Source organism: Mus pahari, chromosome 6, assembly GCF_900095145.1.
Source record: "Mus pahari chromosome 6, PAHARI_EIJ_v1.1, whole genome shotgun sequence".
NCBI lineage: Eukaryota > Metazoa > Chordata > Mammalia > Rodentia > Muridae > Mus > Mus pahari.
Window position 1 is genome coordinate 91,735,018 of NC_034595.1, and position 27,783 is coordinate 91,762,800.

Sequence of the window (27,783 nt, forward strand, 5' to 3'; positions counted from 1 at the left end):
CCATTCTTCTGTTCAAATCTGGTTAAAAGCATGGACTGTGCCAAACACCCAGTGATCCATCCAAAAACAAGGACTGCATCCTAAATTCCAAATACCAGAGACTGNATCTTCAGCCTTGCTAAGGGAACACCTCGTTTGAATCTGTTGTGTTGTGTACAGGCCTCATTCTCTGTACAAGTCTGTGGTTATAAAATTAGTAAAACAGCTTACATTTGTATTTATTTTCTAGTCCATACTTCTGTACCCCATTTTTTTCTCCCTTAGGTCATTCCTTTAAAAATAAATCTGTTGGAGATGTAAAAAAAAAAAAAAAAAAAAAAGAAGGCTGGGAGTTTAACTCCTTGCGGGATAGCAGTAAGCTCACAACTGTGGAGCAGGCTTCAGCTCACAGGAGTGCTTCTGAGCTCCTCCCCCCACCACCCTGAGCGCTCTGCCTGTCTTGGGATTATCTTTAATAAAGACTCCAACGCTGCTTCCTACTGACTACATCAAAGCCACCAGTCCTGGTTTGATCTGAGCCAAGATCCTTAAAAGCCACGCTGCTGAGGTGACAGTGTGGAGTTGTATCTGTCCCTTTGCTACTGGCACTTGGACACACTCAGAACTCCTACCCCAGCAGTGCAGGCCCAGCCCCAGCCCCAGCCCTGCTCCTGGTCCCGGCCCCAGTCAGCCTGGTCCCTGGCAGCTTGCTCAGTCCCTGCGCCCCACATCCCAACCGTAGGTTTGCTTCTCACTGATATCATCCTGTCTGTTCATGAATCCCTTGCTCATCCTATAGCTACGCTAATGCATTCTCACATAGTATGCAAATCCGGGATTATCAAGCCTCAGATTCCTGAGAAGCTGGACAAGCAAATGCACCAGTTGCGACAAACCCCCTCATTTTTGTCACCAAAGAAAGATCAACACCCAGGACGTTTGTGCTTCTGTTTATTTTTTGGCCAGCTGGACTCACAGAACACATCTTGAGACAGCCACGCCCCTCCCTTCTCCCAGTATGTGGAGAGGTTCAACTGTCCCGCTGAGTCCTGCCTTGGTAGCCCCTGGGGTGGCACTTCCTGGGCCTATACTGCAGGATGGCTGTATAGGCAGAAGACTCAGAGGTAAGTCAGCCAGTGGTCTCTTCTCCTGTGCAGACCCCCCAGGCCAGCAGAGCATCCTCCTCCAGATGGAGGGACCCCCCAGGGTCGACCCTGTCTTAGATTTCTCTGGGAATCCAGTTTTCCTAACCATCAACAGTGCCACTCCCTCCCCCCCCCGCCCCCACCCCCAGTCGCCTCACTTCAGAGAAATTCCAAGAGGATGTGGACAACAGGATTCCCGGGCATCAGATGCTAAGGAGCTTGTAAGGCTAAGAGATACCTGACATTCCAAAACACCTAGAGGTCCCCACTGTGTGACAGCTCAGTAAAGGCTTGTGGTGGGAATGATGGTCACACTTTGACCTTAATGGACCCTGGGGTGCTTCCTGGGAGGGGTAGACTCTCTCTTGTGGAGGAGTCTACTTGTATAAGAGTGTAAAATCGTCTGACTTTAAAACCATCCCCTGCAGGGCAGGAGACAGTGGCCAAAACCAAACCCCTGGGCCTTCCACCATAGAAAGTGCAGGCCAAGATGCCGACAAGGTCAAAGCTTCTAGACATCCGGGTGGATTTACACACAGACAGAGGAGTTTGTGGGGATGGTACTTAAAGCTATCCCCATGGGTCACGTCGGTCCCCATGAGAGTCCGGTAGACACGGGGTCCTTCCTGGGGGACACCAAGAGGATTCACGTCTGGGATCTGAAGGGGCAGCAGATAAAGGCAGACATTTCAAGAGAGAAGGTTTCTGAGGGGCTTGGGTCTCCCTGGGCATTCAGTCTAGAAACTGGGAGCCTCTAGGCGCTTGTTGCTCTGGGGTCTGTCCCAGTCTCCATCCGCTGGACGGACGCCCCATCCTAGGGGGAGGGTGGGGGATGGGTGGTGGCTCAGGGCACCATGTGCCACCACTTGAAGTCGAAGGGCTCCCGGCGCACGTTGGTGCCACAGTGAACCTCCCCGTGGAGCATGTGGTACGGCGTGAAGTCATCGATGAAGGTGCAGTGTAGACCCAGCGGCTCCAGCAGGGAGCGCACCTTCTCCTCCAGGCAGCAGCGGCCGTTGATGATGGGCCCAAAGGGCTTGGGGATGCCCAGGTGCTTGCCCAGGACCAGCATGTTCACCTGCGGGAGGGTGGGGCCGGATCAGAGGCGGGACCTCAGCGTCCCCGCCCCACCCTGGAAGCCCCAGGAGAGTATGGGATTATCTCCAGGCAGCTTTGAATATGTCTGCTTGCTCATTCCTGTGTGGGGGTAGGAAATCTGGCTGGAGAGAGCCAGTGAATCAGACACCTGCAGAGGGACCAGCACAGCCCAGGCCTGTGACTTCCCCAGCCACTGCCCCCCATCACTGGTGGGCTGTGGTGGCGGCCATGTTTGTGCAACAGAACCCCAACCTCCTAGGCTATCTCTGATTGGACCAAGTTAAACAGCTGACCAAGATGAACCAATCAGATTCTCTCCTAGGAAGTTAGCGTTGACATGGGGAGTCTCAGTCTTTGTCTATGGAGGGCCTGAATCTCGTGACCATGTTCATTGAAAATGAGTCCCAGAGGCTCATATACGTGAATGCTTGGTCCCCAGCTGGTGGAACTGTTTGGGAAGGATTAGGAGGTGTGGCCTTGTTGGAAGAGATGTGTCACTAGGGTAGGCTGTGAGCTTTCAAAAAGCCCACACCATTCCCAAGTAAGTCTATCTGCCTCCCACTAGGGGATCAAATGTCAACCCTAAGCTACTGCTCCAGGGCCATGCCTGCCTGCCTGCCTGCCTGCCTGCCTGCCTGCCTGCCTGCCTGCCGTGCCTGCTACCACCACAGGACTCACCCTCTAAAACTGTAAGCCCTCCTTAAATGTTTTCTTCAATATGATTGTCTTGACCATGGCGCTTTGTCACAGCAGTAGACAAGTCACTAGGACATTTGTGTCTGTCTGCAGACCAGCAAAGGAGAGAGTGCGGCAGAGAGGGAAAGCCAGCAGAGGAAGGGCCACAGACAGAAACGAGGGAGCTCCAGGCCACGTTAGAAGGCTTGCTGCAGCTGTCCCCACCCTCAGATGTCACAGTGCCCTTGTGGTCAAATCTCTGTCTGGCTGAGCCAGCCTGGGTGGGCCTCTGTCCCTAGCCAACACAAGAACCTCAGGCCCTTGCTCAAACTTCCGGGAGCACGTGGATTAATCACGGGGCCGCCCCAAGCATGCAGGAAGGAAGCGGGGTGGGCAGGGAAAGGCTTTGCAAGCCAGGGCAAAAAGCCAGAGAGGGAAGGAAGGGAGGGCCGGGTCAGGGTCAAGGTTGGTGGATACAGGCTCAGAGGACAGCTAGTGACCAGGGCAGCAGAGGCGAAGCTAAACTTTAATCAAAGGTGCCTCTTTTGTGCAGCCCTCCAGGATTAGCTATTCTCCTACCCCCCTCCTATCTCGGGTTGGCTGCACTCTGTCCTGTCTGGGAGCTGACCCCTTATCCCTTCACCATACAGAGTAGTTGGTTGGGCATGTCCTCAGAGCCACGAAGAAAGGGTCCCCTCACTGGAGAACAGGGACCGTTCTTAATGACATCTGCTTTTGTGTGGGGTGATGGGCGGCTGAGAACTGGGAGGACAGAAGCAGCCAGACCCTCCTTCAGCTCCTCGGTGATGCCAGGTACCCTGTCCACAGGATCCTGTGCAACTTTTCTTCACGCCATGGGTATCAAATGTGTCCCTTCTTCCGTGGGCAGCCACAGCGTCAGCCTGGCCACCCTGGGACCCCGATTCTCCTCACCGCCAGCCCTGATCACCACAATTCCACACATGATGGCAGTCAAATGTCCCCCCCCCCCCCCGAAGTGAGACTCAAGAGTCTAACTGAAGAAGCCCAGGTGTTGAGGTTTGGTCTCTTGCAAAGAACTGTAAAGCAAAATTTTGTACCTGAAGGTCAAGGCCTACGAGTGATTTCTCAGTTACCAGCTTTTGTTGTGCAAACTTGTTCCTTAATTTAAAACCATTGGTTAAATAACAATGGATAATCTCTAGAGGTCGGTGTGGGTTTGGAGTTACCCAGGTGAGGGTGGAGAGCAGGAAGACGCCAGGCGGTAAGGGATTGTGAGACCTGGCCATGAGGGCTGCCCACTGGAGTAAGAGCAGCCCAGGTGGAACATGGCTGGTCAGATCGGTGTAACTGACATAAGAGCATAGAACGGGGAAGTAGACATAATAGCTTAGAGGGTAGTAGGTCTGTGACCAGCTCTAGTGCTAAGGTTTATTATAAAGTTTTGCGTCTTTTATCTGGGAACTGAAATCTCTAAGGTGGACTAGAGATCGCTTATTCATATTAAATATTTACCACAACACCCAGGTGCTGGGCGGGGAGCTCACCAAGTCAGGGAAGAACGCCACCGCCTTCCTCTTCTCCGTCTTGAAGAGCTGTGGGATGTCGATGATGTCACATTCCGCCAGGCCCAGCTCCCGCTTCAGCACCTCGCGGTTCCAGTCAATACAGCTCTGCAGGCGGGCAAGGGACCAAACTGGAGAGACACTGCCGGTGTGGCTAAGGCAGGTGCTCACTCCTGCCTAGATCCTGCCCTCCATGCCCTGCTCTTATTAGCTAACACTGAGTTAACCCTAGAACATGCCATCCTAGACCCGACTTATGGAAGAGTCATCTGTCCAATAATGTATGTACAGTACCCAAGCTGGCCAGAAGAGGGCAGCAGATCCCCAGGCCAAAGATAAAGTCATTTTGATTTCTCCCCGTTCTTCAGTTCTGTGACCACCCTACACTAGGCCATCCTTGCTGTTATCTCTGGATCTCCTTCCTCTTCCCTTCACACTCAACAGTGTCATCCCAGTCTGTCCCCACCTGTCCCCTTCTCGCCACCTCCCCCGCCTCCCCCGCCTCCCCTTGAAGGCAGGCCTCTGGCCTGGTGGGATGCAGTGTCTTTGCCCACTAATCGGCCTCCCCTTCCTCTTCTGTGTCTCCACACGGTCCCAATTGCAGGGGCACAACAGACCCTAACCTGATGCTCCCAGCCCTGGCTGCCTCTAGTCCTTAGATGCCCAGGCCACACACCCTTTATTCTCCCAGGTTAAAGGAGGGTCTGGGCCTGTTTCAATCTGACTGACCTTCTGTGAACCGCTGGTCCCAGATGTCTGCCCTGGCCCTGACTCCAGCTCCATCCACATCTCCCATCCACAACCTTCCCCCCGCCCCACTTTTGTACCTGTGCAAACTTATTAAAGTTGATAAGGCTCTGGTTGGAAAGAACCTGATTGATCGAGATGGTCTGGACCCGCCTGTCGCCTGTGAAAGACACAGAGAGGCCTGGTGGCCGAGCACAAGGCAGCGCGAGGGCCTCTCGCTCTGGGGACCAAAGGCCAAGTTTGTAGCTGTCGGTCCGGTTGAAGTCAGTGACTCCTAGACTGTCCTGGGCAGAGGGTGAGTAGCATCTGTGGGAGCTTAGCCTGACCAATGCGCACATCTGGAGGAAGAAGAGGGGGCTGGAGGGGCCTAGTTGTGGGGTGCAATGAACTCCAGTGGTTTAGAGTTCACCAGCGGCGGCGGTAATCACTAATTGGAGTTAACAGCTGTCCAGGGGAACCTGGTAGGGAATTCCTCTTCCCTCAGCTCCGGGGTGTGTGCGAGAGGGGTGTAGGGGAGCTGGGTCTGTTGATGGCGCTCATCCCAGGGCCAGGGTTTATGGGTTCACTAGGCAGTGACCCAACCGGTCCCCACCTATAGGCTTCGGCTTGCTTTTTAGGAGACGTCGGGCCTGGCCCCGCTGCCTGCCCAGTGGAGGCCATAGAGACTGGACTGGCTAGAGAGCCAAAGGCATCCAGTCCTCCCAGCCGTCAGCTGACCAAACCCTGATCATGAGGCTGAAAGACAGCGCCATGGTTCTCCTCGCTGGCTAGAGAGCCAAAGGCATCCAGTCCTCCCAGCCGTCAGCTGACCAAACCCTGATCATGAGGCTGAAAGACAGCGCCACGGTTCTCCTCACTTGTGGAACTCTGCAAGGGATGCCTTGTTACCACCCTCTGACTGACAACGGGGCTCGGAGCGGTCAGGTGACTTGTCCAAGGTCACATAGCTGTGGCTCTCAACCATCCGAATGCTGCAACCCTTTAATACCCTTCTTCATGTCGTGGTGACGCCCCCCCAACCATAAAATTACTTCATCGTTACTTTATAACTGTAGTTTTGGTACATAACAAATTGTTACCTATGAATTGTAATGTAAATATCTGATATATGGGATAGCAACCCGTGGGGGTCGGGACCCACAGGTTGAGAACCACCAGGTTTGGGGGTAGGGGAGGGTGCCTGAGAGCTACGTGCTCACAAAGAGCTTCTAGACCTTCCTTGAACCTGGAAAAGGTAAGGATGAGAGGCCTAGGCCAGCGATGGAGAGTCTGGGGCTCCAGCTGTTTCGTAAACCTGTTAGACTTCATCTAAAAATTTCAAACTTAGCCACCAAAGAACACTAAACCTGTGTCCCGGGCGGGACTTTCTGAGCAGAGTCCTGATGGGACATCCCTGGGCCCACCTGGCCCTCACCTTCTCCATACCCTGCGTCTGCCGTCGCCCCACCCCCACCATAGCCAGTGGCCACCAGCGACGCAGGGCGCCATGTCAGGAGGAAGCAGTCCTGAGTTTTTGGGGTTACCGCCTAGCTTGAACACGCCCATTCCTCTCAGAAGCCACTGTGGGCTCGATTCAGGAGGGAGATCCGTTTGGGAGGGACTTGACACCTTTACTCACCAATGACACCCTCAAAAAGGAGGGACCGGCCATGGCCCCACTTCTGCTTTTCCTGGAATAGCCTGAAGCAGGCGCCAGGGCTGGCCAAGAGGAGCCGGAAGCCCTGTGTGTGGAGAGCAGGCACAGGTGAGCTCATGGACGCATGCGCCTACCAGCCCCAGCTTCGCCCCAGGCCCTTAACTCTAGAGGCCCCCAAGACTTGTCTAAGGGCCTTACCTTCCCGTCTGGCGCAGGGACGAAGCTCAGAAACTCATCCACATGGCCCACTGCCAGCCAGTCCACAAACAGCTCCACCAGCGGCTGCACTTTCTGGGCGTGGAGGAAGTCTCGCACCACCTGGGTAACTCTGCGGCCTCTCGACCTGGGCCGGGGTTAGGAAAAGACACCAAATTCAACCCACACTCCAGGAGACAGAGAATGGCCAGACAGCAGCTCTCAGGAGCACCTGGCTCCAGAATGCCATCGCAGGCATAGCAGCTCAGACCTAGCATCCCAGCATTTGGGAGGCTGAGGCAGGAGGGTTGCAAATTTAAGGCCAGCCCCAGGATGTATAGTGAGCTATATAGTAGGACGCCAGCCAATCTTAAAACAACATGTTATTTTATAAACAGGAAAGATAGTAAATGCACTTTAATAATCCACCCAGGGTGGGTACCACTTAGCACAGGCTAGATATGGCAAGTAACCACCACCTCAGAGCCACCCATTTGCCTGGACACGACCACCTCATCTTGGGTCTCACGGAGCTGAGGAGAGTTAGCTTGCACCTCTCTTGCTGCAGCCTCAGTTTCCCAGGATGTCAGCGGAAGGGACACAAGCCTGCCCCAGCAGGTCTCACGACCCGGCTGCTTTCTGTTCATGCATTTGCACCTACCCATCTTACGCCTTCTGACAAGGAATTAATAGCACGGTCCCAGGGTCCCCTTTCAGGCTCCACTCCCAATCCATCTATTACTGGATCCTGTCTGTCCTAGTGGTTTTGTTGAACTTGATTATAAATATTAATCTCCTTTTCCAGCATCAGCTGGTGTCACATGCAGAATACCCCACCTCTGTTTGGATGTATGCACATGTACATGTGCGTGTGTGTGCATGTGTGTATGCATGTGTGCACATGCACAAGTGTGTGTGTACACACAGATGTGTGCATGTATATGTGTACATGTATGTGCATGTGTGAATGTGCTCATACATGTGTGTATATGCATGTGCACATGTGCATGCATATGTACATGTGCATTGCCTGGGCATGTGTATGTATATGCATGTGTGTGCACATGCTCAGGTATGCATGTGAATGCATGTGTATGTGTATGTACACATCAAGGCTACTGTCATCTCAACTTACAGTTTAGTCAACCCCTCTCCTGCTCTCAGAGAAAGCCCCAACATTGGTCATTTCCACGCTAGCATGAACGAGCTCTGACTTAGATGCTGTGTTCCTCTCTGCTCTCAGCTGATAACTTCTCTTATCTACCTTATGTCTGTTTCACAATCAGGACCTCAGTCTAGCCAGAGTGCTCCACGTGTGTGACTCAGCCTCTCTGGGCCCCTTGTAAAGGAAAGGGTTGGACTTAACAACCTGTTAGGTCCCTGTCTGCTCCGGCCTGCTTCCGACTTCCCCAGGGAAGCACAGGCAGTCTGGAGAGTTAGCCCATCCCACGCAGGACTTCCTCGCTCTCCTTCCCCGCCACCACCCTTAGCCCCCGGAGCCTCTCACCCAGGCAGGTTGCCCCCGATGAGGATTCTTCCCAAGGGATACTCCTTCCCATTGGCCACCACGGGTGGGCTGACCTCCAGGTTGCCGAAGGAGTCCAGGCCACTCACAGAACTGTCTTTAGGTTCCCGAGTCACATAGCCGAAATCTAGACCCTGGTGGGGGAAACTGAATCAGGCAGGGGCAGGGTCCCAGGAAGAGCCTGACCTCCTATGATGGGCCCTCTTGTCAAGTCCAGCCCCAGGGGACCAGAGTCTGGCAGGGTGCGGGGGCAGGGGAGACCTCTAGACCTCCGTCTTCAGATGCTGGGTGGTGGTGGCTTCCCCTGGTGTCTCTCTGAAGGAGACGTCACTGGGGGCCAATGGGTACCTGATGCTGCCACAGGACCAGCTGGGGAGCCATCAGAGAACCCAGCCCTTATGGAGCTGAAGGGGTCTCCCCTCCCTCACTCAGGGGAGTTCACTGTTCCGCTGCCTGTTATAAAAGTCAGCATATGTTCACAGCACCAGGGGCTCCTTCCCATAGGCAGCCACTGAGGTGACAATGGCAGGCTTTATAAATGCCTGCGAAGGCATCTCTACAGTTGAGGAACTAGAAGCCCTGAGAGGGATGTAAGTCTGACAAGATCACCCAGCACGTGGTGATGCATGCACCCGCCCCCTCGCACCCCACCCACCCCTGATCAGTGAATAAAAACACACAGTACACAGTCACAGTTGAAGCACAAATAAATGTGTGCTTTAGGGAAGGTATAGGGGACATTCGGGATAGCACTTGAAGTGTAAATGAAGAAAATATCAAATAAAATTTAAAAAAAAATGTGTACTTTAGCATATGTCTATCCCATACAACGTGTGGCATAGACTTGCAGCAAAAGGCCATTCGTTACCTCTTTACAAACATCACTGGCCCTCTCTCATACAGAAACTGGCCAGCCTGCTGTCGTCCCTACAGAACAAGCCCTCCTCCCTGTGCTCCTGGGTGGTCTCTGTCCCCAGGGGTGCGCCGTACCCCAACTCACCAGGATCCTTTTGTAAGGAAAACCCTGTAGCTCCCCGTTCCTCGGAGAATCGAAGACCACCGGCAAGGTCTTATGTGGTGCCTGCATATACCCCAGCTCCATCTCATCCTGCCGACAGACGGGGAGAGAGACCGCATCTGTAGACAGCCAGCAGCGCCCCCTTGCAGAAGCAGTAAGGTCTCCCCCGGTCCCTCTGACATCCAGGACCCCCTTACACCCCGGACTCCAGGGATCCTGAAACAGGCATCCTCCATGGTGGGACTTCCCCTGCCCCATGCTACTGGTACGTTGGACCAGATGTTCCATGCGGGGCTTACCTTGGTACTGAAGACTTAGCAACACTATGGGACTCTATGTGCCAAAGGCCTGTCCCTCTCCCTGACCCCGTGTGACAACCACAATATCTCCAGATGCACCTTAATGTCCCCTTGTGGGACAAACCACCTCTTAGGGCAGCTGCTGCATGCTGGGCGTGTGTGGCTTTTTCACCCCTCACCCAGCAGCTTGCCTGCTTGAGAAAGTTTGGAATGAAGACTCGATGTCTGGGAGAGCCCTGGGTGCTCCTGGGTAGTGCCTTGCAGTCTGGTATCCCAGGCGGCTGCCTGGGGCGCGGGTTACCTGGATCCAGCGGTCGTTCCGGTTCTCCGCCTGAGGACAGATGGTGAGTTTGCAGCCCGCCTTCCTGGCCAGCTCCTCCACGGCCTCCACAAAGCAGGTGTTATTCCTCACCCTGTGAGCAACCGTGGAGCGAGGAGGGACTCAGAGCCGGGGGCCCAGGAACAGAGATGACTCAAAGGCTAGGGCTCCAGCCAGACTTACCGGCACACATACACCTCCAGGGGCGGCAGGGTGCTGGGGGTCATGATCCAGGGGGCCACCCGGAACACCACTGTGTCAGTGAAGATCGGGGTCTCGGAGAAGTCCTTTACAGGAGGGCCAGGATAAAGAGGTTCTGGATCTCTGAACCCTCTCTAGGGTCCTCAAGAAATCCCTTGGTTTGGGCTGTGGATGTAGCGCATCGGGTAGAGTGCTTGCCTAGCGATCGCAAAGTCCTGGGTTCTATCCCACCACCGCATAAAAAGGCAGTGTGTGCCTTATAAGCCTAGCACTCAAGAGGCGCAGACAGGAGGGTTAGAAGTTCAAGGTCGGGCTGGTGAGATGGCTCAGTGGTTAAGAGCACTGACTGCTCTTCCAAAGGTCCTGAGTTCAAATCCCAGCAACCATATGGTGGCTCACAACCATCCGTAANNAAAACTGATGCCCTCTTCTGGAGTGTCTGAAGACAGCTACAGTGTACTTACATATAATAAATAAATAAATCTTTAAAAAAAAAAAAAAAAAAAAGAAGTTCAAGGTCATCCTTGGTTATGGAGTGAGATAAGACCAATCAGAGCTACAAGCGACCCTGTCTCTCTTGGCTTTTCCCAAAGGCTGGAGATGCCCAGTAGGGTGGTGTGAGGCCCTTCTGTCTAGCCATGCCACATCTGTCAGGAACGGAGTATTTGTCTCACGCTCTGCCTGGCCAGCCTTACCTCATTAGAATCATCCAGCAGGGTGACATGGAAGGAGATGAGCCCTGGGAAGCCTGCATCCGGGAAGGAGAGGCCCTCCACGAAGAAGCGCTCCTCATAGCCGTTCAGGCGGGGCACCTCATAGGACATCCTGTCCGGGCCCAGAACACACTTATAGGCCTCACAGGAATCTTCGGGGCCTACGGGAAGAGGAGCAGCCATGACTCCTGGGCTGCTTAGAGAACGTGAAGGGCTCAGGAGAGTTGAGCATCCTCACCCTGGGCCTGTGGGAATGGTGGGGAGGGGCGCTCTTTCCTAAGAGACAGGTGATGTTTCCCCTAGCCCAGCTTGTTGCTTCTACCCACCTTTCCTACAGAAATATGCAGACAGGGGCTGTAGAGGCAGTCTGACCACCAAAAGTGCTGCCCCCTGTGCTCACAACCACCTGCAATTCTAGCTGCAGTGGATCTGGTGCCCTCTCCCGACCTCCCTGAACACCTGCACACATGTGCAAACCCACACCCTCCGGCATGTAAAAAGAGTAACAAATCTTAGAAACTATGCATGCACATTTCATTAAGAATGAAGGGAGCCAGCCGGGCGTGGTGGCGCACAGCCTTTAATCCCAGCACTCGGGAGGCAGAGGCAGGTGAATTTCTGAGTTCGAGGCCAGCCTGGTCTACAGAGTGAGTTCCAGGACAGCCAGGGTTACACAGAGAAACCCTGTCTCAAAACAAACAAACAAACAAACAAACAAACAAAAAACAAGAACGAAGGGGCCCTGGCCAGCCTGAGCGTGGCCGAGCCCAGCTCTGGCAGGCCTTTCCCTTCTCCCCCACTCCCTCTGCCTTGCTAAAAACCATTAGATTCCATCCCTAACGCCAAGCCACCAAGGCCTCTTTCCTGGTTGACCACATTCTCCTCCCGAGGCTAACTACCCAGGTCCAGCTATGGAAGGATTGAAGTCCAGCAATCAAAAAGCCCCCTTTGGCTAACCCTAATTGATACGCCCAATTAAAATTAAACACCTCATTCTAACATGGTGGGGGAGGGGTTCCCCTTTTACCATTATAAACCACTAGTTGCCTATGGGCCACAACTGTCTCCTCTCTATCCAGAGGCAGTCCTTTGTCCCTCGGGGACAAATACCCCTTCACCCTCTCCCTGCTCCCGTAACCTTCTTCTTCACCCTCTACTTTCTGTCTTTGTCTCTTATTCCCTGACTTCCATCCCCCTGGGGCAAAGAAATCCCCTCTGTGCTGATAACTTGGTCTTGGGGGTCCTGAGCTGATACATTTCCTTTCAAAGAAGCCCCATTCCAACCATGGGTGGCAGCCCACACTCTGTAATCCCAGCACTTGGGAGGCAGAGGCAGGTGGATCTCTGAGTTCAAGGCCAGTCTGGTCTATAGGTGCCACAGAAAAACCCCTGTTGGGGGTCAGGGACAGGCAGGGAGGGAGAAAGAAAAATGAAATCCCACTTCAGGGGTGGGGTGGAGAAGCCCATTCTACGGCTACAGGGATGATGGCTCAGTCAGCAAAGTGCTTGATGGGTAGGCTTGACCAGCCACCCAAGTTCTGTGTCCAGAAGTCTGGTTTAAAAAGCTGGTGAAGGAGCTGGGCATGATGGTTCATGCCTTTAATCCCAGCACTCAAGAAGCAGAGGCGGGCATATCTCTCTGAGTTTGACACCAGCCTTGTCTACAAAGAGAGTTCCAGGACAGCCAGGGCTACACAGAGAAACCCTGTCTCTGTGGTGAGGGACTCTGTCTCAAATGAGACAATGCCTAAGGAATGACACCCGAGACTATCCTCTGGACCCCACACTACATGCACACGGGTTCGCTCGCTCTGTCTCTCTCTCACGCGTGCGCGCGCGTTTGTACACACACACACACACACACACACACACACACACACACACACACACACACACAAGGGCATCCTCAGAAGCCAGGTTGAGAAGCCCAGCAGCCCGCAGCAGGGAGACAGAAGAGGCAAGCACTCACCACAGACGTGGAAGACCCGTGCTCGCTCTGCATCACAGCTGGAGGTATGAAGGATAAGCCTGTGGTCCTCAAAGAGGGCTTCCGGGCCCTGGGTCCGTAGGACCATGACGGACATGTCTTCCACATCTGCGTAGGCAGACAGAGGCTTTTGATTGACAGCTGTTCCACAAGGGCACTGGGTGGGTGTCGGGGGCTGGGGATCCGAGCCTCAGCTCACGGAGGTACTAGAATTCATTAGTGTGAACAACAGAGGGGCGTGCATACATGCGACACTGCCCTGCTCGTGTCCCCTTTGCGGCCCAGAGCAGAGGTGAAGCCCACCCAGGCATCTCCCTGGGCAAGCCACGCCCCTTCCGGTCTCCAGGGGCTGCTGCTCACTTTAGAAGCCGGCTTCTGCGAGCATCATGCAGGGACTCCCTCAATCGCAAGTTAGAGATTCAGTGGGGAAGGGTCTGAATTTGGGGTTGGTGGCCCACAGACTCAATGTGCAATTTGTAGGGGGGGCACTCCTGACCTGTGAGCCTCCTCTCTAAACTGGGGTAACAAAACTCACTCCCTTGGATGATTAAAGAAAGATCTTGGGGAAGGGCCTTGCACATAGTAGGTACTCAACCAATGCAGGAAGAGAACGCTGGGTGACCCGGAAGGGATTCGGGGACTGTGGAGAGGCTTTGCCAGCCTGGTCTGGGCTCTGAGGAATCCCATGATAAACTCTGCCTCGCCCTGGTCCGACCTCAGAGCCCCACCTGGGGTAGGGACTCCTGTCGGGTAACTGAGGAGGGACCCTGGGGGTACCCAGAGACTGGGGCTGCCCCAGCCCACTCACCTCGCAGGCAACGCACATATTGGTCACAGTTATCTTGGGCATCCGAGCCGACATCGTCCCGATCACAGTTCACCAGCAAGATGGCTCCGTACCCATCAGGCCCCCACACCCACTGCCTCTGTCAGTGAGAAAACACAGCTGGCAACAGGGCTCCAGCCGACCCAGGGCGGGTCTCCTACTCAGCCTTCACCACATCCGGGGAGGAATCCACCTTTACTGAAGGAACCTCTGCGCAAGAAACATCAACGGCACCCCAGAGCTCACACCATCAAGGTCAACCCCCAAGGCTTGCTGTTATGGCTGGCTGTGAGGTGCCTCCATGGCCATTGTGGGTAAGTTCTTGGCCCCTCTCTCATCTCTCCCGCCCGAGCCCTTTTCCAGCCAATGGAATCCCTCTGTCCCTCACCCTTCCCAACACAGCTCAGCCATTCCTTCCAGGAAGTCTCCCTTCTTTCCAGTCCACCTTGGCCTCTTTTAAACCCACAATGAATCAGCGCTACCAAGACCACATGAAAGACCGTTAATAGTGCCTTGTACAGCAGGCTGCTCTTTCTGCCCAGATCTGGTCCTCACATTTATTTACCTGTGAGACAAATCTGTTCACTGCCTGTGTTTATCAATAAAGTTTTATCAGAACACCGTCTCATGATCAGTTTCCGCACCAACTGGCTGCTTCGATGCCATATAGGTCACAAAGCCTAAAACATTTATAACCTCACATTTATATTTTTATTTATTTTAGTGTATCCCTGGCTCTGTGTATCCCTGGCTGTCCTGGAACTCATTCTGTAGACCAGGCTGGCCTCAAACTTAGAAATTCACCTGCCTCTGCTTCCCAATTGCTGGGATTAAAGGCGTGTGCCACCATGCTCCAGTAAGGCATCTGTCTGTCTGTCTGTCTATTTAAAGTTTCATAACCCTTGACCTAGTTTATAAGCCTAGAACTTTCTCATCAATCAAGGACAAGCCAAGGCTGGGGCCCCATGTTATGACCATGTTTGCTGATGACGACCCCAGCCATGCCTGTTCCCTCTATGGCTACCCTGACCTCACATCAACTGGAAAGAAAGGGGACACTCGTAATGGCCTCGCCCCTCTGACCTGGTGCACAAGAACTTCATCCCTGCTGCCCACCTTATCCACGAAGCTCCTGTCCTGCCGGTCCGCACAGTTCATGTCACAGTCTAGGGTGATGTCTGTTGGGGAGGCAGCAGCAGGTGAGTCTCCATGATAGGCCATGGATAGCATCTATCTCAATCAGCCAGGCCACTTAGAGGTTGGGGCTCTGGAGTTTCCCATTCTTGGGCAAGGGAGAAGGGCTCGTGTGTGTGTGTGTGTGGGGGGGGGGGTTGCGCACATGCGCGTAGGGGAGGGTCCAAGCAGAAAGTTTTCCTTGATGGCCACATGTTCTGAAGACCCAAAGCCCTTGCTGTGTGGGACACAGCAGGCACTGAGCTCAGGTGACTGGGGACAGTCTCCATCGATAGGAACCACCATCAGGATGTTCTCGGCTCCTCAGGAAGAAGCAGCAAGCTTGGATTTTGGTGTGAGGACACAGTGTAAAGGTGGGCTCGGCCACCTCGCTGGACAGCCCGGGAAAGGCTGCCTTGGCATCTACTCTCCCTACCCAGACCGTCTGCCCAGCCTTTCTCGCTGGAACCCAGAGGGCTCTTAGAATGCATAGGGCATAAGGGGTCGGACCCTGCCTATAAAATGAGCTTAGTTTAGTTCTTAAAGGATAGACAGAGAGACAGACAGACAGAGAGATGCCTCAGGTGCTTTCATTCACCTACCACTGTGACAGGAATGGTGGCATCTCACCACCATACCACACAAAAGTACCGGTGCCCAGGGATCCCAACCACAGAAAACCCGACAGACCACACACGTGCCTACACGTGTTTATGACGTGCTCAGTCATAAGCCACACAGACGATAACCCAGGGCAAGACAGTGTCAGAGTCCCCTGGCGAGGTGGCTCACATCCTGGACTCTATGGTTGTTGCTTCTTTGTAATTATTCAATTACTATACCAAGTTGGGTGCGTGTAGTGATTTTTGGTCTCTCTCTGTAACCCTGCCTGGCCTGGAACTCACAGAGATCCTCCTGCCTCTGCCTCCCAGGCGTGGGATTAAGGGCATGGGCCACCACATCTGGCCTCCAACTTTTTTTTTTTAAAGGTTTATTTATTTATTATATGTAAGTACATTGTAGCTGTCTTCAGACACACGAGAAGAGGGCATCAGATCTCATTATGGATGGTTGTGAGCCACCATGTGGTTGCTGGGAATTGAACTCAGGACCTTTGGAAGAGCAGTCAGTGCTCTTAACCGCTGAGCCATCTCTCCAGCCTCCGGCCTCCAACTTTTATGGCAGAACCTGAGAGCTGAACCTGGAGCTCAACGATTCAGTTATCCTGGCTAGCCACCAAAGCTCCAGGGTGCTCCCGCTTCCTCCTCCCAGTCCTGAGATTATAAGCACAGGCTACCATGCTCTGGTCTTATCTGGGAGCTGGGGATTCGAACTCAGGTCCTCTCGCTTGTTCAGCCAGCACCTTAACCACTTCGCCGTCTCCCCAGGCCTTTCTTTCCCTATGTTCGAATTTTCTAATGTACACTTTTTTCAATTAAAAACAATTTTTTAAAAAAAATTTGGAGGGGGAGGGGTGTGTGTTTGTATGTATGCGTGAGTGCATGTCTGTGTGTGTCTGTCTGTGTTGGTTTGTGTGTTTGTGTGTATGTTCTCCCAACTGTTTCTTTTACATAGACACTGGTTCATTTCATCCCCAGCCCTCCCAGGACTCCTGGCCACACCCTCAGCCCCGCCCTGCTTACCCACACAGGTGAGGTAGAGCACTGCATAGGCCAGGGGCAAATGCTCACGGCTGGAGTGGTAGGCTATCTGAACCTGCAGAGAGACATGTGCAGTGTCACTTGGGGACAGGCCTATGGGACCTGGTGGGCGACCTCTGTCCCTCCCTCTGTCCCTTTAAGCTCCTCAGGGTTACTTATTATCACACCTGGGCACATCTGTAGAGTGGGCACCATTTGTCCTGGGACCACAGGGACCTGGATTCTAGTCCTACCAACAGCTACCTGGACTTGAACTCAACATCTCTTAGCCAAGGTCCCGTGCCTGTCTGCTGCCTCAGTTTCCCTGGCCCTTCTGATCAGAACTGGAGACCGGCACAGCCCCCATTTTGCAGGTAAGAAAACCTGAGTCCTGTGTTTGGCCGTCCCGACGGAGTTTGCCACTCACTGGTCACGGAAGCACACTGCCTATGAGCCCTGCGGCCGGCTTGGTCCAGATCCCACGCCTGTGATTGTACCTATCCTGAGCAGTTTTTGACCTTCTCTGAGCCTCAGTTCCTTCAACCATAAAGTGACGGATAATAATGGTTTCTACCCTGTAGGATGGGTTACAGCCGTGTGGATTAAAGAGGCAGAACATGCGGGGGCTCATCACGGTTGCCCAAGCACAGCTCCCAGCCACCATTAAGGGTGAGGACAGAGGTGGTGACACTGGGAAGTTGGGGACATAGGGAAGTTGGTGGAGGCAGTTTAATCACTCTTTGACCCGCTCCTCTCCCTGGGACATGCCCTGCAGACACCTGAGCCATGCCGTTCTGACATCCCCCACTTCATCCGGGTCCAAAGTGTCAGGACCCTGTGGAGGCCACCTACCCCTCAATTTGGGAGCCCCCAAATTCTGCACCAGTATCTCAAAGGGCGGGGAGAGGAAGTGGGGAGCACCCACAGCCTTCTGGAGTCCTGTGGAAGCCCGAGAGCTCAGGATGGGAGGTACCTGCACAGCCCCAACTTTCAGAGCACCAGCCGGGGCCTCCACAGCCTGGCAGGTCCCACTGCCCAGTCTTAGGGACTCTGTGATCCTCACCAACTCAGTTCCTCATTGTGACTTCAGATAAGCTATTCACCCCTTCTTGGCCTCAGTATCTTATTCTGAAGAATGGGTTTATTGAGTTCAGGACAGAAGCCAGATTCAGAAGGGAGACGGGAAGAATGGGCGGGGAGGGAGTCAGATCCTGATGTGTAGGAGTTCTTCTGTTCCTTAGCTAGGTGGGCTCCCAGACAGTTACTTGGTGCCCCACATAGGGGAGGGTGTCTGCCAATGATAGATGGGCTACCCAGGGCTTAAAAATGCTCAGTGCTTCTTAAAGACTAGTTTCCGTAAGACATTACCTTTGATGCTAGAATATCTCCCTCATGACAGGTCCTGGTCCCCATCAGCCCTTCAAGGGAATGTCACCAGAAAAAAAGGCCACCCATGTCTTGTTTTAAATCTCTTCTAGCTTTTAAATGGGGACAGGAAGAGGGCGGGAAGAAGAGAAGTGAGACCCATCAGGGAATCGTCAGCTCCTCCCGGATCTCAGTTTACCTCTCTGTCCCTGCTCTCTCCTCCATTGAGAGCAGCAGAAACCCCCCCCCCATCCAAGCCCCTCCTTGCTGAGGTGAGCACGGCTGGGCTCACTTCTCTCCTCATGGGAGCTGGTCAAACAGAAGACACTCAGGGTTCATCCCCACCCAGCCTGGGAAGAGGGCTGGCATGGTCCCATCCTTCAGATTGACACACAGAGGTCTGAGAACACACAGCCAGCACTTGAAGGTTGTAGAATTGGGGTTCACACCCTGCAGTCCGACCCTCGGGCTGAGTGCTCCCCCACGGAGCCGTGGCACTCTCGAGGAAAGATGGGATGCAGGGCCGGGGGGTGAACTCACGTGGCTGTCGTTGAGGTCGTTGCTAGGCGAGTTCATGATTACAATAATCTCCAGGCCCTTGTTGAAGCACCACCGCCTGGTGTCGGCTCTCTCTCGGCTCCTCTCCATGCTGGGAGACACATAGATGTCCACTCCTGGCGTCCCGTAGACCTCAAACATGTCTGTGCCCTCAGGAACCGCCCTAAGAAGAGCAGGGAGCAAGGGCAATGTGAGCTCAAGCCCCAAGCCCTCCTCCAGGAAGCCTTCCCCAACTCCCCAAGAGCCTCACAGGAAGCTCTGGGAAGGAGAGATCGGATACCACACAAACCCTTGCGCACTCTCACGCTTAAGTGCTGAGATTCCAATGCCCCTTCACCATCAGGCTCATCTGGGGCTGGTGATTACACACACACACACACACACACACACACACACACACACACACGCACACGCGCGCGCACACGCGCACGCGCACACACACACCAGAAAGACTCAGAGGTGGAGGAAGGCAGACATGGGCTGTGCAGGGTGGTGCATGCCTTTAACTTGGGAGGCAGAGACAGGTGGATCTCTTGTGAGTTCTACCCCAGCCTGGTCTACACAGAGTTTCAGACAGCTAAAGCTACACAGTGAGACCCTGTCCCAAAACACAACAGATGGCAGGGAGGGAGGGAGGGAGGGAGGAAGGAAGGGAGGGAGGGAGGAAGGAAAGAAGGAAGGAAGGAAAAGAGAAAGGAAGGAAGGAAGGAAGGAAGGAAGGAAGGAAGGAAGGAAGGAAGGAAAGAAAGACAGAAGGAAGGAAGGGAAGAAAGGAAGGAGAAGAGAAGGGAAGGGAGGAAGGAAGGAAAAAGGAAGGAAAAAGGAAGGAAGGAAAGAAAGACAGAAAGAAGGAAGGAAGGAAAGAAGGAAAGACAGGCTCGGGGCTTGAGCATAGAGGAAGTGTTCTCTCTTGGACCCCAGGGAGCACCTTAGCCCCAGTAGCCCAGGAAGATGCTTAGATTTCTATAGTAGGAACACCACCATGAAGGGCCAAAGGGCCTCAACATCTTCCAGGTGTAAGTGAAGTCCTTTGGCTCCGAGGCCCCAGTCACTCAGCTCCCCTGGGCTCTTCCCTAGGCCGCCTGTGAGTTTGCTGGGAGTCCCTCGGGTAGCTGGAGCCAGCCTGGCCAGGAAGGACACACAAAGGTGGTGGCTGTCGCAGGCCGGGCAGAGTCCAGGGTTCAGTGGTGCCAGGGCTGGGGTCAGCAGTTGGGTGGCTATCGAGCCAGGTCCCATTTCTGCCAGGTGACCTTGACTAAATCACCTCGAGTGTGGGATAATGACACACACTTGGCCAGGCTCTTGGGAAAGCAGGAGGCTCAAGTGTATTTATAGCCATGAGAAGCTTGGAAGACTCCTGAGTGGGATAAGGAAGGTGCTATTAAGATGAATTATGGTGCAGGCTGCAGGTGGACGGAGACAGCTCCGACGGCGAGCCGGGCGGGCGGTTGTGATGTGTCTGAGGAAAAGAGCTTTCGTGCTGGAGCCTCTAGAGTTCCGGCTAGGCTGCGATGGCTTGATTCCCGTCTTATCGTTGTGGCGTAGGAAGCCCGCAATAGTTCTTGGGTGGGAAGAGAGGTGGCACAGAAAGGGGACTGAATCCCAAGTTCTCTGCAGTCAGGAAGCCTGGGTTCAAGTCCCAGCCCACCACTCACACCTGGGGGGGAGGGGTAGCACATAGTCTTGCCAGTGTGGCAGTCTATCCAGCTGTCACGATGGAGCTGGAAGGAGAGGCTGTGTTATCTTCCTGCTAGGGAAACTGAGGCAGCCAGAAGGTAAGACTCCAGACCGCCACCCAGGGCTGACAGCCCAGCATGGAAGCCGTGTGGAAGGAGAACTTGGGTCACTGGCAGCAGATCCCTGTTTCCTGGAAGTTAGGGAGTCCCCAAACTTCTCTCTTCCTTAGGCCAGGCCACCATGGCTGACAGCGAAGCAAACCCCACACCCTAGCTTCTAGATGGCTTCTCGGCCATGATCCGAAGCTGGCTGAGTTCGATCACATCCCTCCCTGACAGCTTGAGTGGTCGGTGGCCAGCACTATGGAAGGATCTGGGTGAGGGGTCTCAGAGTCACCGTCTTTGGAGAAATGTCAGTGTTACCACCACTGTCCCGGACCAGAGAGGGGTGGGTGGGATGTGGGATCAGATGGGCCCAGAGGTTCCTGAGCCTAGTTCTGTGAGCCGTGCTGGGGGAGCTGGGGCCCTTGTTCATTGAAACTGATCACCTCAAGGTAAGGTGATCAACTTTGCAAGACCCAGGGCATGTTTTCTGGGACATCGAATATCCAGAGCTAAAACCCAGGCAGGGACTGGTGAGACGGCTCAGGGGGGAAAGGGACTCTCTACCAAGGATGACCAGCCGAGTTTGATACCCAGGACTATGTGGTTAAAAGAAAAAGAGAGCCGACTCCTGAAAGTTGACCTCTGACCTCCACATGCATTCTGTTACACTCCCCACACAAATAAATAATAATGACTACTACTAATAATAATAATAAACTGGACAGTGCTTGGAAATAGGGACAACTCATTTATCCTACGGGTGGCCAGTCCCTGGAACCTGTGGACCAAGCTCCCAGGGCCAGTGGTGCTGCTGGGACCTGGCCATTGAGCCTTTCTGATGGCTACTGACGCCCAGACTTATGGCAAAGGGGCTGCTTAGAATTGCTGGCCCTGGGCTGGTGAGATGGCTCAGTGGGTAAGAGCACCCGACTGCTCTTCCGAAGGTCCAGAGTTCAAATCCCAGCAACCACATGGTGGCTCATAACCATCTGTAACAAGATCTGACGCCCTCTTCTGGAGTGTCTGAAGACAGCTACAGTGTACTTACATATAATAAATAAATAAATCTAAAAAATAAATCTTAAAAAAAAAAAAAGAAAAAAAAAGAAATGCTGGCCCTGAGTCCCCACCGGCAGTGGTGGTGGTGGCACAAGGATGACTTGGGGTGAGACTACCTGGTCTTGGGACCCATCAGCCAGCTCTTCCTCTGCACCCTTGTCCCCTGCCCACGGTGAAGATGACACCGTGATTTTGGCAAATGAAGCTGCCCCAGTGTGAGGCGCACACTATCATGTCACTTCAGGGAAACTGAGGCTCACAGCTGACTTGTCCAAACTGACAACTCCCGGTCTGGCAGCTTAGTTGTCCTCACTTCCGGGCAAAGCTGACCTGGTACCTCCCTTCTCTAGCTACAGTTCAGGACTCTAGAACAAAAACTGCTACTGAGAAGTCCCGGTAGTTAGAATAAAATAGCAGCCAGGTCCCCTCAGTGCTGGCCTGTGGGGACAGAGACCACAGTCGGAGCACAGGCTTTGAGAGGCAGTTTCAATGAACAAGGGCCCCAGCTCCCCCAGCACGGCTCACAGAACTAGGCTCAGGAACCTCTGGGCCCATCTGATCCCACATCCCACCCCTCTCTGGTCCGGGACAGTGGTGGTAACACTGACATTTCTCCAGAGACAGTGACTCTGAGACCCCTCACCCAGATCCTTCCATAGGGCGGTCAGAGGAGCCTAAGCTGGCTGAGGCTGTTCACATCCCTCCCCGATAGCTTGAGTGTACAGTGGTCCAGGCTGCTCTGAGGCCTCAGAACAGGCACGTTCTCTGCCAGCGTCTTCTAGGAAACTGAAATCCAGGGAGGAGGAGGAGCCAGTGGCTCAGGATGGTACAGCTTTGGAGACACCGAAGACCCAAGCTCAAGGCTTTCCCTGGCTTTATAGGGCATCTCATGGCTGCCGTGAGCTAGCTGCCCTCCCGACTAACAATGTTCAAGCCCCTCAACTAATGAGCTGGGGCAGCTTTTTAGTTTGTTTGATTTTGAGGAGACCCAAGTGCAATGGGTGGCAGGGTGTGTGTGTGTGTGTGTGTGTGTGTGTGCAGTTATAACACACAGAATCTCAAATACACTAAGCACGTGCTTTATCACTGCAAGAAACCCCCAGCCATGCCCCACCTGAGATTTGGAAGTGAGATAGCTTGACCCACACTTTATTTTGACAGGGTCTTATGTAGCCCAGGCTAGCCTTGAATTTTTTTTATGTAGCCAAGGATGACCTTGAACTTCTAATTCTCTTGCTTCTATCTCTTACGTTCTGGAATACAGCCTTAAGTCAGCGTATGTGGTCTTTATGGTAGGAGGAATCAGAACGCCCTCCTGCAGCCTTGCACACGCTAAGGGAGGGAGCCTTCCAGCAGCGGAGCCCCAGACCCAGAGATCCTCACGTGTGTAGGAGTAGAACCCCCCAACGTGCAGCTGGGGTGGAGACACTGCAAAAAGCCACTTCATGGCTGGGTGGCTGGGTGTGGTCGTAAGAGACACCTGCCCAGAGAAAAGCTTCCCTGGGGAAGTCTACACAGCTTCCTGTTGGTGAAGACCTCCTTGGTGGGTCTCCGTCATGGCTGCCCACCTTCTGGCTTTTCCACAGCTTCTGGGGTTCGCTCCAAGGGGACTGGGCTGGTCTGAAATAGCTAAGATGCACGTGGCCACTCTGTGACTGCTGCTCCACTGCAGCCATGCAGACTCTTCCAGGGTCTCCCAAAGGTCGACCTGAACACACGAGGGGCCCTGAGCTTCCCCTCAGCCTCATAGGACCTTGGGAACTGGGTCCCCATCACCATATGTCATGGGTTGTTTAGGTCTCAAGGCCTGCTTTCTACCTTAACTCGCTTTCTGAAGCTGGCTAGCTCCTTTCATCCACCAGACCTCAGTTTCCCTATTCAGAAGAAGGGATGGGTGAGCCCCAGAAGCCACCGCCGGGCCAGCCTGGGGACTGCTTTCCACTCTCATACATGACACATTATGAAGATGACAGCTGGGCCAAGCAGCCCTAGGGGACAGACACCTAGAAGTGAGTCACGTGTTAGGAGAATGTCTGAAGGTTGCTTTCAGCCAGCCTTCCTGTCTCATTCCAGCCGGCAACTGTGGCTCTTCCAGAACTTTCCTTCTTCCCAGTATGAACCAAACTTTCTGCCTCCGAGGCTGAAGTCTCAGCCCTGAGAATGGTCCTGGGTTGGACCTTTCTTTTTTTTTTTTAACCCATTCCTCCACCTCCCGGTCCTAGCCAGCTGCTACACGGCAGGTTTGGGAACACTTGAGACTTTCCCCAAGCTCGGGACAGAGCCATAAAATAATGGAAATGATAATGATGGTGACGGAGACCACAACAGAATGTTCTGTGCGTGTTCGCATTGGCTCTGCACTCTGTAGTCTACATACCATCTCTGCCCTCCTCCCAGGGCCTCTCTGAAGAAAGAACCAAACAGTTCAGATGGCCTCATGCCTCTCTACCCACTGGCCACGCGACCTCCGACAGGTCAGTTAACCTCTCTGGGTTACCCTCTGAGATGGCGAGGCCAGTCTATACCCTTCCGCTGTGGTAAGCTGGGGCATCTGGGTAAAATACTCAGGACGACGCAAGCCACCAAGAGCCCGGTGCCCAGTCACCTCACTGGCACATCACACTGAAGAGCCAGAAGCAGAGTCCCTGGGGAAAGAGCGTCCCAAGATGAGGCAGCTGGGAAGTACCAGAGACAGGGCTGAGCCACCGTCCTGCTGCTCCTGATTTGTAGGCCGGGGGGTAGGCTCCGGGAAGAACGCTCTAAGAGGTCCAGTCTTGCTCTCCCCTTCCAAGACACAAGTCGTGGGCTGGAGAGGTGGCTCAGCCATTAAAGGCAAGGCTCACAACCAAGACACAGGTCGTCTCTGCAGCCCTCACTGGACAGCGCCTGGCTGACACTAGAACAACCTTCTACTTCTAAGCATCCCCAGGACGGCCATACACTAATGCTCAAAGAAGCCCATGATGGGTGAGTGTGATACTCCACTTCCCAAGGGGATTGGCCATCAGTATGTGCGAAAATCCTAAAAAACACCAAAGCCCTGCCACCAGCCGTGACCATCCCCAGTCTTCTTGATGAATCCCCACCGTGGCCCTAGTCATTCAAGTTACCACCCCCCCCCCCCAGCCAGCTGCTTGCCTCCCACCCAGCCCATCCTCCACCCTCGAAGGCACCTCGCAAGGAGCAGTAGGAAGGGGAGGAGGGGGAGGAGGAGGAGAAGCTATCTCCAGCTCCCTGGACAAGTCAAACCAGAGACCTATCTACCCAATGGGCACAAGGCAGCTGGGCAGTGAGTCACCCCTATGGGCACGCAGCCCTGGAGCAGGCTGTGGCGCCAGGCAGCATCCGCCCCCCTTCCTGTCCTGCCCGCTTCGTTGGAAGACACAGAGACCCCCCTCTGTCTATGTCACAGGCCACCTACCCTCAGCAGGAGCTAGCTCCTGACATGCAGCTCCTCTCGGACTAGGTTATCTCCTGTGGCTGGCGGCCCACTCCCTACCCTCCACCCCTCAGACCCCCCACTGATTTCACTCCACTTTTGAAACTCTTAACTTCTGGATGTTTGTTCTCAAAGGGTGTGAAACTTTGGCCCCTGGGGCATATCAGACAACATCTGAGTTTTGGTTGGCCCAGCAGGATTGGGAGCACTATTGGCCCCCGTGGCAAGTGGAAACCCAAGATGACTCTCACAGTGAGTGGCACAGTCCCACAGGGACTTCTGGTGTCCCAGGGCTGAAGCCACATCCAAGATGGGGCCAGGGAAGCCTGTGAGGTGACACCTTGATCCCAGCATCCTTGGAATCTCCTCAGCTGTCTCAGAGATGGGACTCAAAAGCCTAAGAAACCAGCCCCGCTCCTACTAAGCCACCCTATGCTGTAAGGGCTCAGCCTGGCCCACAGCAGCCACTGCGCATAGGTGATGAGTGACCATGGATCTGAAGCCCTGGGGGTCCAGGGGCTGGGCAGCTAGACCTAGTCCTTAGTAAGTCTACAGTGGGCTCAAAGCTCAGCTTTGCCTCCAGGTGACTGTGTGACCTGGGCTAATGGCTCAACCTCTCTGTGCCGCCACTGGCACTTTGTGAACATCACCTGAGATAATGTTAACGTCAGGGCTCTTGTCAGGGTGGAGTCTGAGAAACTGTGGCCAGCTCTGGGGACAGAGCTTGGCACCGTAAGTGCTACGTCCGTGAGCAGATGTGGCCTTTTAAGAAATGACTTGATTCTCCCTGTGCTCACAAGGGGTTGGAGGACGAGGGTCAGGTCCCTTCCTTTTCTTGTGACCGGTCTCTCCTGAGGATCCTCAAACCCCGACATGAGCCCATGGCCCCAGAACTGTCTAAGTCCCCTGTACGGAGCTCAGCTCTGCCTGGATCCTCTGGTTCAAAAACCCTGCTGGGAACAGCAGCAAGGACCCGGGCTTTCCACAGTGGGCACAGGTTCCCAGGTTAAGACTACAGATGAGGCACCGTAGGCCCAGCCTGTGCCCTGAGGAACATCCATCCACACAGTTCCTAGCGGGGAAGGTCCATGGACTTGACACGACGAACCCCAGACCCTCCAGAATTAACTCTTACCCATAAATGTCCACGATGGTCTCAACCCCTGCCACACACACAGCGCTGGTCGGGTGCTCCAGGGACACACGCACAATCCTCTGTAGAGACATGCCGGCCTAGGATGGGGGCTTTGGCCACCAAACCCAGCACTAGCCAGAGGGCCCCCAGGATGTGCCTTTAAAGTACCCAGCTCCGCCCCTCCAGCCCAGGGCACAAGCTTATTGGCTCTAACTCTAGAAGCCCAGCCTCTTCTCAGAGGCCAAAGAGCCAATCCCCTCTTCAGGACTGGCCGGAAGGGTTCTGATATTTGCATACGAACCTGGGGCTCCCACCCCAGGGCACCCAAGGAGTTAATTTCTACCTGGAGAGAAAACAAGTCCCCACAGGTGCTTGGCCAGCACATCTGGGGTGGTTAGGGGGAGGGGGAGGACACGCAGGGGAACCCAGGGCTTTGTCCTGGCCTGGCTCTGTCCTCTTGCCTCTGTTTACCCTGCTGGAAGGGCCGCTGAGGATGCAGGACGCAAGGCCCCACTTCACCCTGACGCAGGCAACTGGAGGTGCAGGTGGTCCCTGGATGCTTCATGCAGGTCTATGAGAAATGTTGGTCTTGCCTCGCTCCTCCCCCTCTCTGTCTCCCTCCCCTCCCCTCCCCCTCCCCCTCCCCCCTGCCTCTTCCCCATCTCCCTTCTCTCCATCCATCTTCCTCTTTTTTTCTTTTCTTTTTTTCCTCTCCTCTCCTCTCCTCTCCCCTCCCTTCCCCTCCCCTCCCCTCCCNCCTCCCCTCCCCTCCTTTTCTTTTCTTTTCTTTTCTTTTCTGTCTGTCTCAAATACCCCAAACTCACTATGAGGTTAAGGACAGTCTTAGATCTCGGATCCTTCTGCCTCCCAAACGCTGGGATTACAGATCTGCACCGCTCTGCTCAGTTTTATCTGGTGCTGGGAATCACACGCAGAGCGTTGTATGTGCCAGGCTCTACCATCTGAACCACATCCCCAGCTCCCCTCCCCCTTTCTTAAAAATACTGTATCTATATCGGTCTGATTTTTACATTTCTAGGAGAGGCAGTGCCCACGCCTGCCATGGCACCTGTGCAGAGGCCGGAGGACTTGTCTCCTTCTACCGTATCCGTTCCAGGCAGTCAGGCTTGGTGGCTGGCACCTTTACCCACTGGGCCACCTTCTTGGTCCTCTGCCTGCCTTTCTTAATTAAAAGCTTGGGTTGTAAGACTAGAGAGAGAGCTTCTGCCTGCGTCAGGGTCTTCCTGGTGGCACTTCACACACACACACACACACACACACACACACACACACACACACACACCTTGCTTCAGCCCCGCCACCACCACCAATTGAGCCCTGGCTGTGGGGATCACGGCTGGGCAGCTCTAACATGGATATGGGCTCACTCTCCTAAGGCTGATGTTGGAGGTCAAAACCTCCCAAGGGGGTAAATGATACAACAGTGACCGATGTCATCAGGACCAAGAATGCCCTCTTGTAGATGGGGAAACTGAGGCAAGAGGTGTCTGCAAGAACAAGGACTCTGGGCAGGGGAGTCAGGTTTGATCGGCTGCACCACGTACTAACGAGATGCCATCTCTTCTCCTGGGGCCTGTTTCCTCAGGTCTAGAAAATGTGGCCCGTCACCGGCTTGGGCAGGGATAATGGCTGTGGAGGCTCAGAAGTGCTGAGTAGAGTCCCTCCTCCCCGCTGCTGCCCCTCCAGGGCAGGGCAGGGACCAGAA

General features: G+C 54.2%; 1 protein-coding gene across 1 annotated transcript; it reads right to left on the reverse strand.

Annotated features, from left to right (window-relative positions):
* Window positions 1-1,968: 1,968 nt before the first annotated feature.
* Window positions 1,969-26,149, reverse strand: Padi3 (peptidyl arginine deiminase 3). The gene is made up of 16 exons (XM_021200112.1): window positions 26,058-26,149; window positions 18,626-18,806; window positions 16,724-16,796; window positions 15,024-15,085; window positions 13,890-14,007; window positions 13,064-13,189; window positions 11,077-11,255; window positions 10,364-10,467; window positions 10,163-10,274; window positions 9,545-9,652; window positions 8,527-8,678; window positions 7,023-7,167; window positions 6,807-6,909; window positions 5,269-5,348; window positions 4,424-4,549; window positions 1,969-2,202 (listed from the first exon to the last, which is right to left on the reverse strand). Exons 1-16 carry the CDS (start codon window positions 26,147-26,149, stop codon window positions 1,969-1,971), a joined length of 1,995 nt encoding a protein of 664 aa, XP_021055771.1.
* Between the last annotated feature and the right edge of the window lie 1,634 nt (window positions 26,150-27,783).